Source organism: Scardinius erythrophthalmus, assembly GCF_964197995.2.
Source record: "Scardinius erythrophthalmus genome assembly, chromosome: 25".
Taxonomy (NCBI): Eukaryota; Metazoa; Chordata; class Actinopteri; order Cypriniformes; family Leuciscidae; genus Scardinius; species Scardinius erythrophthalmus.
The window spans coordinates 29,371,796-29,387,965 of NC_138245.1; the positions used below are offsets into that span (position 1 = coordinate 29,371,796).

Consider the following 16,170-nt stretch of genomic DNA (forward strand, 5'->3'; position numbering starts at 1 on the left):
AATTTAATGTCCAATATATATATATATATATATATATATATATATATATATATACACACACACACACACACACACACACACAGGCATATATAAAAAAAAACATAATGCTATTATTATAGCAGATGACTGTGTACTGCTTACCAGATCAATTTAAATATTGATTGACGTATAAATTTCTTAAGTGAGAACTAAGAAAGGATCATTAAACAAAAATATTTGACCACAAACTACAGCGATTGACCAATCGTAATCAGGTATACCATAGAGCCCAATAATAATAATATTAATAATTTAGCAATTGTTTTTAGCTTTCTTCAGGTGGTGTTGGTGGGACCCCTTCTAAAAATGTACGAAAGTGATCATCTGTGTTGAGTTCTGGGTGTTTGACCAACAGGTGGCATTTAGGGAAGAAATAGGCCGCTACCAGCCCAATGATACTAAGTAAACTTACTCCTACTTGAGCAATAGACTTCTCTTTATCATTTAGACTTGTGTAGATGGGGATGAACATCACCCACATTACACAGTAAATCAAGGCGGAGATGGTGATATCTCTGGCCAGGTTATACTGTCCTGGCGGCTTTAGAGCCATGAAGGTGGACATAAATGACATCAGTGCCAGAAGAACATTGAAACCGAGCATCAATCCGAAGTTTAACATGGGCTCCACTGGACAACGCAGAAAAGTTTGCACGTAGTTCACCTCTAAACTGGCCATGTATTCGGTCAGGGAGGGACCTTCTCGGGCGTACCAACCGCACAGTCCCGCTTGGAGCCCGCAGCATCCCAGAATCACAAACCAGCTTACTTGTCCTCGTAGGTTCTCGAGGTGATCGGAAGATTTTTCAGGGAACTCTGTGACGCACACAATCTGGTAAGTAAAAGATGGCAGTAGATTGTTTTATTTATTTTTTTGTTGCATTTCTTGATTGTTTTATTTATTTTTTGTTGCATTTCTTGTTTTAATACAGTGGTTCTATTTGGTTTTATTTCAGGACTACATTTAAATTATATCAGTATTGCAATTACATAATTTTTTAATTTTTTATTTAATTGTAGTAAATGAAAATGGCTTTTAATTTTTTTAAAGATCACCTGAAGGGAAATGGTCAGAATGACAGAGAGGGCCACAGTGGGAAAAAAGGCGTTTAGTGGCTGCTGCAGACGGCACATGACGTCTCCCGGCTGACCCAGGAACAGCACCAGGCTTATACATTCTCCCACTAGGCTCAACAGAGCAAGGCCACTCAACGGTCCACCTGCAATTTTCACCAGTGGAGTTCCTCTGTGCTTGAAAAATACAGCCCCTACCAATACATGTATTGCCAGCACCAAAATTCCTCCCAGAATGAGTCCGATTGACTCATGGTTGCTCCAGTCCAGGTAAGTATAAATGGGATAGACACAGCTTGTGCTTCGTAGGGTGGACCACTGGCCATTGGGACATGATTTACACTGGATGTCATCTTCCAATCAAAAGAGAAGGCAGATTAAGGTCAGTCAGCATTTAATGACAAAGAGCTCATAAATGCATGCTTTTTCTATTTGCTACAGGCATGTTAGATAAAGCAAGTTAAGAGCAAATATTAACAGCCCTTTTCGGATTGTTTAGAATGACTTGAAAACTGGGTCTGAAATGAATGGGCTAGGGGCAAAAATGCATTTAGGGAATTTCATTTTGTATAATTTAAGTTGGATATTTAAAAATGCTCTAATTTCATAACATTATGTATGGAAGCTTGTTTCCGCCACTGAATAATAAATAAATAATAATAATTTCGACTTTTTATCTCACAATTCTGACTTTTTTTTCTCACAATTGCGATATATCAAGTCAGAATTGTGACTTTTTCTCAGAATTGCGAGATATGAAGTCAGAATTGTGAGAAATAAAGTCGCAATTCTGAGAAATAAAGTCGCAATTGGGAGATATAAAGTCAGAATTGCATGTTATAAAGTCAGAATTGTGAGATATAAACTATTCTGAGGTAAAAAAAAAGTCTGTCTTTTTTCCCTTAGAATTGGACTTTATATCTCACAATTCTGAGAAAAGATGTCAGAACGGCGAGATATAAACTCGCAATTATGTGTTATAAAGTCAGAATTGCTTGATATAAAGTCGCAATTGCGAGAAAAAAAGTCAGAATTCTGACTTTATAACACGCAATTGCGACTTTAGTACACGCAATTCTGACTTTATATCTCGCAATTCTGAGAAATAAAGTCAGTATTGCGAGATGTAAACTCGCAATTGTGAGATAAAAAGTCGCAATTATCTTTTAAAATGTTTTATTTTGTGGCGGAAACGAGCTTCCATAATTATGGGATTATTCCACATTTGAACAGAATAAAGCATTGTTAAACATACTTAAAAATGTTCTTGGAAATAAATTCCTGTGGACAAATATTGGCCCTTAAAGGAACACTCCACCGTTTTTTGAAATAGGACTTATTCACCTTCTTTCCTACTTTTAGAAAGGTGGGCAAATAGTTTGACAGGGTCGGCGCTAGCTTAGCTTAGCATAATGAATGGAATCCTTTGTTGCCAGTTAGCATGTCCTGAGTAAAAGTGATATATATATATAAAAAAAAAAAAAAACACCTAATTACTTCTTGTGGCCTGCGTATTCACAACAAGTACAAATAGTGATGCAGATTAACACTAGGCGATTTCCTAGGCAGATATTGACTTGGGACTATATTAGGGGGAAGCACAGGCGAAGCACTGCTACTTGGGCACAGAGATATCACGCCCAAGTAGCAGTGCTTTGCCTGTGCTTCCCCCTAATATAGTCCTTAATATATAAGTCAATATCTGCCTAGGAAATGGCTTAGTGTTAATCTGCATCACTATTTGTACTTGTTGTGAATATGCAGGCCAGCATAAGTAATTAGGTGTTTTTTTTTTATATCACTTTTACTCAGGACATGCTAGCTGGCAACAAAGGATTCCATTCATTATGCTAAGCTAAACTAGCGCCGACCCTGTCAAACTAAAACAATGCATGCACTGAGACAAAAATGCATTTGCCCACCTATCTAATTGTAGGAAAGAAGGTGAATAAGCCCTATTTACAAAAACGGTGGAGTGTTCCTTTAATGGAAAAGTTCATTTCAGACCCTAGTAGCCGCGCACCTGTGTTGTTTAGGAACGTTCCCTCCTTGCAGTCAATGCAGTCGAAACAGCAGGAGTGGAAGCCTTTAACTCTGCGCACTTGTCCTATCCCACAGTCTGAGGAGCAAGTGGACATTGGCACCTGTAACAGAGACCATTTGTCAAGAGGTGCAGGCTCTGTGATGTACACCAGAACCAGTCACAAGTTTGGACACACCTACTCATTCTCTATTATTACAATTTTACACATTTTAGAATAATAGTTCAAATAACAGTAAAATGTTTCAAAAACATTTGAAAGAAATTCATATATAAGCATTATATATTATTAGTCTATACAACTAATTGTAAGCATTTAAGATCATGAGAAAGTGTGTCAAAACTATTGACTGCATGGTAGTAAAACAAGTTATATGAAGCAATACAAATATTTGTCCCATCCGTACCTTTCTGTTTTGCGTGTGCCATTTTATGTCTTCTTCATCAATTGTGAGGTTCTGATAAAAGTATCCAATTACATCAAAGCGCACAGTGGTGTCATTAAAGATCCATTGCATAACATCGTAGCCAAAATTTGGATTACCCTCTTTATCAAACTCAAAATGGACTCCCTCTAGATCTACAGAAACTTTTTGTAGTTTCTTTAACAGCTGTAGGAAAGATCATGTATTGTTCTATTAGTATACTCTTAATCTTGTAGACTGAAACAAGCTGATTTACAGAAAGAGATGCTTGCGTGTGATTACCTGCCATGGATAGACTTTGTCAGTCTTGGGATCTAGAGCACAGCGGGTGGCATTACATCCAAGCAAGTCATGCAGTGCGTATGCAACACAGTAGATGGCAGTATACACACTGAAAGCTGACCGCTGCACAAGTTTTACCTCTACCATGCTCACGTTGGCTTGGCTTAGGGAGCTGCAGCCTGGGCAAGGGTTGTCCAGAGGGGAGATTTCTGTATCAGGCTCCTGGGGGATTTGTGTCTCCTCCATTTTTTTGAAGAGCTCACGGATATAGGGAGTGAATAGGTCAAGAGGTCTGGTGAGGTCTGCAAACGCCAGGACTGTGCCTATTCTGTTGATGCCGGGCAGGTTGGATACACCATCGTTCAGAGACCATCCAGTGCTTGCCACCCAAACGGCTGTTATGTTTCGTTTGATTACCTGGTCATGTAGTGACGACAAGAACATTTAGAATCACCAAAACCTGTATGCTTATTCAGAATATAACGACGTGAATAAAAAAGAGAACAAGAATATTACAGTAATATTTTTCCCTGAAGCCCACTTATAATATGTCCGGCACCTATATAGTTTTATAATTTAGTAAAGATGTGGAAAAGTCGATCAAAAGTGTGGCTACATTTCTCCAGGCTCGATGCCAACAGCGCGCGATGCAGTATGTGCGGTAAAATAATTGCTGCAAAGACCGGTACCACGACAGATATGATGAAGACCTTGACAGTGCACGAACATAATAGCAGAAAGTTGCTCCGTCTTCGACTGGTAAATGAAGAGATACCTTGTTGATCACTCTGATAGTGTTTATATTGCAATAATGACCAACTGAATGTACACTGCCGTTAAAAAATGTGTTGGTTAGTCAGATTTTTTTTTTCAGTAAGGATGCATTAAAGTGATCAAAAGTGACCTTAAAACATGTCACATGTGTAATGTTACAAAATATTTCGTTTTTAAATAAAACTAAATTACGCGGCTGAAAATAACCGTGCTTTCTGTTACTGAGCCTGTGTCTGTCACTCGTCCTCTTAAAAGTGGAAGCTTGTGCGTAGCTTTGTTGCATTATATTGAAACTTTGTTGATGTTGTTATTGTGTTCTGGTTATTTGTGCATGATTAAACATGAGTCTTTATATGGCGATAAAACAAAGCTTTGTTGCGTTATTTTTTTGAAGTGGGGATTGGGGGTGCGCCAACCCGGTTGGGACATAGTAGGGGGTCCGCAGGAAAAAAAGTTTGGGAACCACTGCCCTAGATGGATGTCCCGCGTCTCGTGACACAGCGTTCTAAAAACGGCAGTGCTCAATTTACTGTAGTTTAAACATGCCTCAAGAAAGACCTTGCATTTATTTTCCCATTCCACTGTCCTGCATCTTACACTCTTAAACAGAAAACATGTTGTTTGAACAACCCCTAAATGTTTGTGAACATCCTCTTAGCAGGCCCCACACTTTAATTTACATTTATTAATTTAGCAGATATTTTTATCCGAAAGGACTTAAAAATCACAAGCAATTTGATATAACAGTGAACAAAATTTGTTGTGCACAATGCGAGTTTTTATGGTTGTAGATTTGGTAAGCAGTGTTTTAGCTGTTTCTTGAAAGTTGTGATGTGAGGTTGGCAGCTTGTTTCACTAAAGAGGAAGAACAGCTTTGTGCTTCTTTTTAAAGGGATAGCATTAACAAAGCTTCTATTAAATTAGTTGTGCTTGGTGTAATGTTAATGTATTTGGGTATTTTAGGCTATTTTGCAACTTCTAATTGAACGGTCTTTTTTGGTTTGGCCAGAAAGTTTACAGTTCTGAATCTACAGTATAATTTTATAGCATTGCAAACTCCTGTACTTCAAAAGATCAATCATTTTTTGCACAACATGGCCCTTTTAAAGTTGCAAACAATTATTATTTTATTTTTTTTACCTCTATGAAGAAGTCTCTGGCTGGCTTGGGGAGAGAGAAAACAACCACCACCCCCACTTTGGCGTCCACAATACGATCGAGAATCTCTTTTATCATTGGCTCTGGATTAGTGTATATAGGAATCAAACCCTGATATGCCACACAGATGGACTCCTCATTGGCCATGCTGGAAAACTGCTGTTGACCCTGCTGTCCGTATTCATCGTCACTACCTACTACTGACACCCAGTTCCACCCAAACTGCTTCAGAAGCTGCACCATGGCCACAACCTGCCAGCGATCACTGGGAACTGTGCGCATGAAGGACGGGAAGGTCTCTTTGTCACTGAACATGTCGCTGGTGGCACCAAAGCTAATCTAAGATCAGGCAAATTAAAACAGGAATTAAAATAAAGAAAAAACAGAGAGAGCATCCCAGATTGAGTATGAAATTGCTAGTTAAGATTTTTGCTTACAAAAACAATTCCAACAAAATATCAGATAAAAGTACATGCATTATATTTGCTACAAATATATATATTTCCCCCCAAAAATTTATTATTTTTACCGTAACACCTTACAATAGCATAAACTAACAATGAGCAATATATTTTTAAAGCATTTATTCATCTTTGTTAATGTTAGTAAAAATATAATTGTTCATAGTTAGTTCACAGTGCATCAACAAATGTTAACAAATACAACTTTGGATTTTAAAAATGTATTAGTAAATATTGAAATTACAATTGACTTAAATGTGGTAAAAGTATTGCTTATTTTTATTTCATTTTAACAAATATATTTAACTAATGTTAACAAATGAAACCTTTTTGTAAAGTGTTACACTTTTTACAGTATTTTTGTTTTTTTATTGTATATGGTAAGGTCATTTTAGAACTAAAAAGTTAGAACCAAATTTTTTAATGAAATTTTATGTTTCATCCTCTAACGCTTTTCATGGCAACTCACCAATGGCATCAGAAAAAACCCAATCAGCTTGCCAATGACCGGCACCAACTCAGAGTTGCTTGGGCCTATGATAGCTATAACACGAGTCTTGTAGTCAGTGTAGTTACAGGAGATGTCCAGCTCCTCTGTTGATTCCTTTGTGAGAAGCTGGAGGACAGGCCTCATGACGACGGCTGGTTGCATGCATGTGTCGTAAATCTCAAATCCTAGTGTGATTCCTGGTAGAAGATCCTCTATAGAGTTGATCTCATCCACAGAGAACTTCATCACCAATGCGAGAGACAGACCAAATGTGGTTATTCTGCCAAAACAGAAGGATTAAAGGTGATTTCAAGGAGAAAAGCTTTTTAAAATTTTGTAGACTACGTGGCTTTCTCAAAGATTTTACCTGTTGCACTCAAGATCGTCAGGCTTCACCCGTTTGCTCAGTTCGCTCGTGAGTTCGTTAATGGGGAAAAGTCCTCCTATCAGAATATCTCCAGGGGATTTGAAAAGATTTGTTGAGATGTTCTCAAACCAGGATGGATTCTTGCTGAATCCAGACCCCAGAATGCCACAGAGCACCAGAAGTGTCCACTCCTTAGCCATTCTGGAGGGTAAACCATCCAGGAAACATGAAGATATGTATCATGGAAATTGATAAATGAAAGTGAAATAGCTGGACTGACCTCAGTGGAAGTATTGCTTAGGCTCCTCTTGTTTTGATGTGTTGTGATTCTCTCAGTGGCTCATCATCTCATCAGAGAGATGGTTAGATGGTCAACCGACAACACGTGAGTATGTGAGTAATATGCCCCACCCCACACTTCTGCGATCGGCTTGCAGGTGTTTTGCTTTGTAAATTAAGGGTCAACATCAAGTTTCAGTCCGTCTTCACTTGGAAATGTTCTGGTCTCACCTCAACGTTCAAGTACGTTTCAAATGACATTGGTAATTCGCAGAGTTATAAGGTGTTGTTCACTCTGTGCTATTTTGTTAAAAGCTGGTCCTTTCCAGTTGAATTTCATCTCATTGTTTTTTTTCAGCACTGTTTTTAAGACACTATCAAGTTAAACTTAAAAAGTCTAGCTTTTTGCTTTCTTGTTTTGCTGTCTTGCTGCTTTTTACTGCAAAGGTACTAAAGATCTGTTTGCAGCAAAGGTCGGAGGAGTCTCTTATGCATTGGGAAGAAAGTTATTGTTTGTGTACTTAAATAAAATATATGAGTCAAAGGAAATATGGGTGTTGTTTCCCAGTCACAGTACTTGTATGTTCAGAAACACTTTGTGCAGTGCAGTGAGAGAACACAAGCACAGAAAAGAGATCTGGTACAAAAAATATGTGTTGAATAAACAATTGAAATGTGGTGACTTGCACAATGCATTCATACAGACATTTCCATAGTATTTGTTTGTGGATTTGATAGAAAGTGCTTCATGATGGATTACAGCCCATGCATGAATGGCGAATTAAACATTGAAAGACAGCAAGAACTAAGGAAGTATTTATATTACTTTTTAAACGACTTAATGGCCAACCCATTTTAATCAAGATTTAATTTAAACATACCTATCAGTGATTTGATAGAATTGATTTTGTGACCTTAAACTCATATGGATATTATTGAATATTAAAATAAGGATTTCTATTGCAAGTTAAGTAGTCACATACAGTACATACTCTACTTAATACTGTGGGCGCTAAATGGGTTTGCATTAGTGTAACATCAGGCGTATAATGTCAAAACTAGCGGTCAGATATTTGCATGCAATTTTGACTGTTGTTAAGATGAACTTACATTGAATTCCCGTCCTAGCCACAAGTTTACAAGTGCTTTGCATACATCTGGAGTATAGGGTGCGTATCATTTTTCTCTTACATTTTCATTGGTGTTAGTTTTTGTTTATATCTTATTTTGCACATCTCAAACAGGATTATTGTACTTGAATGGATTGAATCCAGATGATGAATAGATTCATCTATATGATTGGCCTTGTGTAAATACATGAGCAGTTAATTATGAGTTAATCTGTCAATTATGAATGACATAAATAGTTAATTCACTGAAATGAGAAACATTTGAGAGATCTATTGGATAGAGACATAGAGACATATTTCTGTTACATAGAAATGGAACAAAAGCTCCCTTGCAACTTCATATGACATTTTAAAATCTCTCTCATGTCTGCCGACCTTAATCCATTATATCTCTTATGTCACTAACCAGCAGAGGTCTAAATGATGTTTTAATTGAGGATTAGTAAGCAAGGTCTTCTCTAAAATGAAAAAAGGGACAAAAACTTCTTTATCTCCCTGGAGATCTTGACATCAACCGGTAAAGGCACACAAACATCTATCCCGTTTTTAATCTGCCTCAAAGCTTTTTGCTACCTTTGATCATTTACTTTTGCTTTCTCTCTTCTTTAGTTTGTACGTATATTGCACATATATGCTTTCTTTTTTTAAAGATAAGAAGGTCACTGACAGGAACATGTTCAGTTTGTTTTGGGTTTGATGTTGAGATGTAGATGTCAGCATAGGGGTATTTGTATGTTGCCCTGTTGCAGAAGAAGCTGCATGTTTGGACGGCCTTCCTCGAGTGCACCGCATTGGGTGTGTTTTAAACATGTAGTACATAGGTGGATCTTCCACCTTCCCTCTTCCTGCATGCGTAGGTGTTGATGAGCAGGTGTGTGCGTAGGTGTGGGTTTGGATGAGTTACTATGAAGCTGCACATTTGCGGTTTGTTTTATGCTCTGAGGCTGCATTAAACATGGAGGTTTATAGTTGATTCATTAAAACTATGTTAAGCCCCCCCCCCCCACACACACACACACATACACACATTAACCTCCTTACATACTCAGTCAAACAGGTCTCTCTTGGACTCTGTGACTTGAAGAACACTGTAAATTGTAGTTTTATGACTTTTTTGGGTCATGTCCGCTTCACTGTCAAAAAAAAAGAAATTGGTAGCTTTAGTGGTACAACAGGTTGTTATTGTGTCAGTAATTTGAAAGGTACTTTTGTACCTTATATGCCACTAAAATGTGCATATTAGTATTAATTTGCATCATTTAGGGGGAGATAAAACATGTATCTGGCCTCAAAATTATTTTCAAAAGGAGGTTTGTCAGCATAGGAAAGTTAATTTAATTTGTCAAAACATTTTCTTGTGTGTCATACTTTTAAGTGCCTTTTTCAACAAAATAATGGTATAACCCTTTTCAGGGCTTGCACGTAAAATTTTAGTTATCAACCCAGGTCCTTAATATCTAGGCTGCCCCTCATACACCATATTTCTTAACACTTTTTGAAGTGAATACTCTTACACTTTCTGTAGTCAGACTTTTAATTCATCCATTGGCATTTAAAAAGTTTCCAACATTGTGAAAAAGAAAACTCATTTGTATGTTCTTTGAAAGATTATGTCTATTTTGCATACAAATCCTTTAACATGGTCATAAGCACTCGTATCATTTGGTATACAGCAAACTTGTTTCACCACAGGAAGCCACTAGGTGGCAGAACAGTGCAAACTGCATGCAGTGAACATGGGGTGAGTATGCATCTTAGCATGCGTCCTGATGTGCCCTGCTTGCACAATGTTCAAGAGTACTGCTCATTAAAGTGGTTAACAACCGCATGCTCTTACTGTTTGTTCCGATAAACAAACATATATACACAAGGTAAAGAAGGTTAATGCACATTTATCAGCTGAATATGTTCATTTAATCTGATTAAGGAAATGAGTGATCGAGGCATACGGATCTAGTGATATGCACAGAGAGGGCAAAAAAGACATGCGTGGGTGGACGCTGATGGCCCCGGGGCCGTACAAGGGTACTCTCTGTAGGCAGAGTGTGTTTGGACAGCTGATATCATGGGTTAAATGTACCTGCGTTCAGGGAACGGAGATGTGACCGGTTATGAGTCTGTTTGTCCTATCAGCAGATAATTACTCTGTCAACATCATGTGTGTTTGGTTTGTTCCCTGGTGTCTAGTTTAAGCCTGAGATTTTACAGCTTGCGTAAGAATGTTCTGCTGCCGCTATTGCTTAGGTTTACTGCTTGTTGTGGTGTGTAGGATTGTATTTTCAGTAAAGAACAAATGCATGAGGAAACTGTTCCAAAGAGCATCAGTTTACCAACGTCAGAGACGGTGCACATTGCATTGGGAAGCAGTATAGAGTGTGTGAGTGCTGAAAGCTAGTGCTGAGATCTCCCAGAATGCTGTTCTAGCCTGATTCCCTGTGGACCCACTGCCTTGTTCTGTTGAACTTCCATTTGTGTTGCATCCAAACCCCCCCTCTCTCACTAGACCCCCTCATGTTCGTCTTGCTCTCTCTTTCTCTCTCCCCCCGTGAATGGTTGGATGAGTCCAGCTCTAATCTCCATCAGCGCACCCAGAGAACACTGGGCTCGTTGTCAACACGCTGGCTAGATCCACCACAGTCGCTGACAAATTATTAACTAGACTCTCGTTCTCTGCCTCACTTGATCCTTACTCTGCTCTTTTTCCAACTTGCTCTGAAAATCCTTCTCCTTCAGCATGTTCTTTTGTCTTCATATATTTGTCTTATAGGACAAAAACAATGCTCTGCAATATGTTTGCATGTTTACATAAGTGCTTTGGCACATGCTTTTCTGAAGAATGAGTATGTCTTACATTTGATAATACCGGTCAAGGGTTTATACAGTAAAATACAGTAGTGAAATTGCACACAGCACCTTTAAGGAAAAGTACCGGTATGATTGCAACTGCAGCAATTGCATCACCTGCAGGGTTTGAGATAAGATTGCAAAGTGCAAATAAGAACACTGTGTTAACATGATTGTAGAGCTGTTTAGTTGGATGAGAAGAAATGCTATTTTATACAGATTGGAAATGATAAGGTTTATTTTGACAGTCCAAATTGTACTAGTCGGCCGGCTACTTTGTTTTATATAAAATTCTGTTTTTATGTGAGTCAGTTATTATTATTTAATCGGGTGTATGCATTAGGACATGTGGTATTATAACGCGTAATAAAAGAAAATGCGTGTTTTGTGTTAAGTGTTTTAGTGATGATTTTGTGTGTTGGCTAAGCCTGCCACCCGCAGTTAAACACATAAGACTCATCCTTGTTTCCTGTTGTCCCCCTTTATCTACAGTTGTCTGACCTGTTCTTCTGGTTCACATGGGCTGTGTGTTACTGTATGCACTTTGTGTGTGTGTGTGTCTATGTATGTGTGTGACTCATGCGCACATACACACACATGCATAGTCATGGGCAAAAACACAACTAAACATTAACACACTTAAACACGTATAGGATATATTGTAATGTACCAAAATGTTATACATGTAGCTAGATACTAACCCATGTCACTTATCAAATACAAACTCAGTAATTAAAATAAAACAGCTTGACAGAAGAGGGAGGAGGTAAAGAAAACAAAACAATCTGAATAAAAATATATGAGATATATAGAGACAGCAAATGTGACCCTGGATCACGTCACCAGTCTCGAGTCGCACGGGTATATTTGTGGCAATAGCCAACATAACATTGTATGGGTCAAAATTATAGATTTTTCTTTTATGCCAAAAATCATTAGGATATTAAGTAAAGATCATGTTCCATGAAGATATTTTGTAAATTTCCCACTTTAAATATATAAAACATTTATTTTTGTGAATGGATGCAGCACTATCGCCAATAGAAATGCACAACTTTAAAGGCGATTTTTTTCGATATTTCGATTTTTCTGTACCCTCAGATTCCAGATTTTCAAATAGTTGTATCTCGGCCAAATATTGTCCTATCCTAACAAACCATACATCAATGGAAAGATTATGTATTCAGCTTTCAGATGATGTATAAATCTCAATTAAAAAAAAAATACACATAAGACTTTTTTGTGGTTTTGTGGTCCAGGGTCACAAATCTGTTGCACATCATAAACTCAAAGTGAAAGAAAACAAAATTTGTTTGTATACTGCATTGAGTAACTTCCAGGTTGGCACAAAATGATTGGTCAATTCCGAGCTGCCCCGTCCACACCATGGTCAACACTTCTACCTCTTTGTGTTCAAGGTAAGACACAATTTCTACATCAGACCAAACAGGATTGCAAACAGAATGACTGATTACTGAGTCAAGCGCTGTCACAGATTTCTCAGGACACTATTTCAGTTCCAAAAAATATCTCTTGCAGCTGCTTTAGTTGGTTGGCATATTGCACATCGGTTTGTAAACTACAACAAAGCTGCATATAAACAGAACTGCCTCTTTCGGTAATAAAAAAACATATGACATCCAAGGTCATTATTAGGTTACATACAAATCGCATACACCTTAAATGCACTTTAAGTTGATTTAGATAAAAGGATGTTGGAAATGTGTTAAAGAGATAACACTGTCTAGTGTGCCATGTTGTCTGTTAGAGTAGTTGTATCTTTAATCTCTTCAAAAATAACAACAGTTTTTACTTATAATGTGTTTTTGAAGAGAGAGAGAGAGAGAGAGTGAGTGATTTATCTAGTGGACTAAACCTGGTTCCCGCTCTGTGTTATAATTATACAGCATTTCATCAGTTCTAGATGAGCCCAGAATTGAACACCCAATTGTCACCTACAAATATAGAAGCTGTGATGAGCAGTCTAACCCTGCAACAAGAATAGTTGCTTCTTACCGACACACATACATGTATAATCCGCTCTAAGCCTCCCACTTGGCATGCACACTTGAATGAATTCAGCACTGCTCATTTAATTTAATTTTTAGATGTAATGAAGCATAAATTATGAGCTGTCGTAATTTATTGCAGCTGCTCCCTATACTGTAAAATAGTAAATCATTAGGTTCCTCCATGACCATTAGGGACCTCCAGCAACCTCCATTATAGTTACAGACTGCCGTTTGTGAATCTTCTGCAGCTATTGTTCTTGAAATGCATTTGAATCTGTGATTCAAGCTATTTATATTGAAGAAACTGCCTTTAAACTTGTGCTTGTGGAACAAAAGTGTAAGGAAAGCTTTTATGAAAAGGACCAATTTTTGGCCATTCCTGTAGCTCCAACAGTAGACGTGGTGCAAGCATTGGCAAGGTCATGGGTCAATGTATACCTTGAATACAATGTCACTTTGGATAAAAGTGTCTACCAAATGCATAAATGTAAGTGTTTGGCTGCTAGTTACCGAGGCATCCTTCAAATAAGAAAGAGTAGATTGTAAAAATGTTATGTTTAGTTTCGTGATGATGGTTGATTGGTGGTTTCAGGGAATTTTTCACCTGTTTTATTGTGTGCCAGGCAAACATTATTATAGAAAGATTTGAGGTAGTTTGTTTCATGTCTGCAGCACAAACAGTGTTTGGGTTTAAGGGTTTATTTATTACAATAATAATAATAGTGATGCTTCCACAAAATCCACAGAAAGATTTCACACCACTTGTACAATCAAAGCACTAGTTCAAAGGAGTTCCCAAAACCCAGTTAAGACAAGCAATAAGAATGACCTCTGCGAGTTAGCGTTCAACATAATTGCATGGACCTCCACAGGTAGTTTTTCTTGGAAATGTGTAGCACAAAACCCTGTCATTTAAAGCACAGGTAAACTGGAGTAGCCTATGGGTAAACAGGGGTGAACACATTCTAGGTTAATCGAGAACTGTATGAACCCCTGTGTTGTAGCCAAAGGCTGAAGACAAAAGGATTGCGTGTGTGCATGTGTAAGTGCAATTATCAGGCTTATGTAAGAGTTTAAGCGGCCCAGGAGCGGTCAGGCATGCAAGTGTTTCTCTGTCCTTTTCTAGATCAGTGGTCCATACAGGACATTAATGGATAGATTTAAATTGGAGAGTGTTGGTGATCTTTCCAGTCTACAAAGTACTCATAATTTAAAATAATGCAATGTGATATTTAAAAATAGCTACATCAGTGCTGCTACTTTTAGTTACTTCACAGCACAGTTACAGGATATATAACATGTTTTTCATGTTTTTCCATCCCTTTTTTTTATCTTTCTACATGAATATTGAATAATAATACCCTGAAGAAGGCTGTTTGTGCCGCTACGCGTGGGTTGTTTTTCCCCCCATGTCTTTTAAAATTTCTATTATGAAATAGCCAGTTTAATAAAGGCTTTTAAATACATTTCTAAAGAAGAGTGCCTTGGATTTCCTTCAACTACATTTCATTGAATAATTCCAATTTCGGAAATCTCACCTGTTGAGACTCTTTCGCACCCTCTCTGACTCACGTAACCACTTTTCCCCGGCCGGATCCACACCTGCAGTCTGGAAACGGTAGGCTTTTTTTAGATGCTTTTTTCACCCCAGGCTTTTTTAGCATATTGGAACAGATCTGGATTTGATTTCGCCACTGTCCTGTTCATTCAAGGCAGGCTGATATTACTTAACTGGTCGTGAGTCACAAGCCCCTTTATGCCTCATACATTCTCAGAAGCCTTCAAAAGAATGGAGGGATTTTAATTATACTCCAGGTGAGCGGTTAGTCATCTGTTAGATGTGTAGGCGCATCCTGTATGACAGATAGGAGAATAATATTCTCGTTTAAAAAAATAAATAATTGTAGCATAAGAGTGGGCGTTTTGTGCTACCGTCTGACTTTATGAGACTCTAAATCTCCTGCAGTGAGATCACGCTATGCCAATTTGGAAACAGAACATTCATTAAACGTGTGAGTTTTATTACAGGGCTAATTTCAGTGCAAAGATAGCCTGGGGTGGAAATTATAATGGAGGAAGAATGTTACAAGGATGAACAATGTATAGTTGGTACCATTAAAGGATTAGTTCACCCAGAAATAAAAAATTGTCACCATTTGTCATAATTTACCCCATGTGGTTCCAAACCTGTATGACTTTCTTTGTTCTGTGGAACATAAAAGAAGATAATTTTAGAAATGTCTCACTGTTTCTGTTGTCCATACGATTGATATCTATGGGCTCCAATGTTATTTGGTTCCGAACATTCTTTAAAATATATTCTTTTCTGTTCCACAAAATAAAAAATGCAAACAGGTTTATGATGACAATATTTTTGCTTGGACTATCCCTTTAAATACAGGCAATTCTTCGATTCTACATGTACCCCCTATAACGAGTAAAGTCTCCAATTTGATGTATTTAATACCTCAGTTGTATCTCTTAGACAACAATGAGATTAAATGAAGTTCATTGTTTATAAGATTTTTCTCTTATGAAGTTTCGTAAGAGATCCTCACAAACTGTGATCAGATTTGTCAAGAAGATTTCAGTATATGAACTCATCATTATTATCATCAAATTCTTCCAGACCAAAATTGTCTGGGCTAATAATTCACCCAAAAATTAGCCCATGATTTACTTACCCTGAAGCCATCCTAGGTGTGAATATGGATATTTTTCTTACTCAAACGCAACACTTCACTTCCGAAGGCCTTTATTTATTCGAGCCGTGTCGAGGACTTTTATCATGGAT

At 37.7% G+C, this 16,170-nt stretch overlaps 2 protein-coding genes across 3 annotated transcripts in view; one reads left to right on the forward strand and one right to left on the reverse strand.

Moving 5' to 3' along the window:
• The window catches only part of errfi1a (ERBB receptor feedback inhibitor 1a), a 62,746-nt gene that overhangs the window by 4,198 nt on the left and 42,378 nt on the right, over positions 1–16,170 (forward strand). The gene's annotated exons all lie outside the window — the stretch shown is intronic.
• Positions 305–7,335, reverse strand: tas1r3 (taste receptor, type 1, member 3; the record flags this gene model as incomplete). The annotated part of the gene is made up of 8 exons (XM_081357700.1): positions 305–871; positions 1,096–1,466; positions 3,137–3,257; positions 3,562–3,765; positions 3,862–4,278; positions 5,776–6,132; positions 6,724–7,024; positions 7,112–7,335. Coding segments are annotated over 8 exons (2,562 nt in total), but the record flags the coding sequence as incomplete, so codon positions are not given.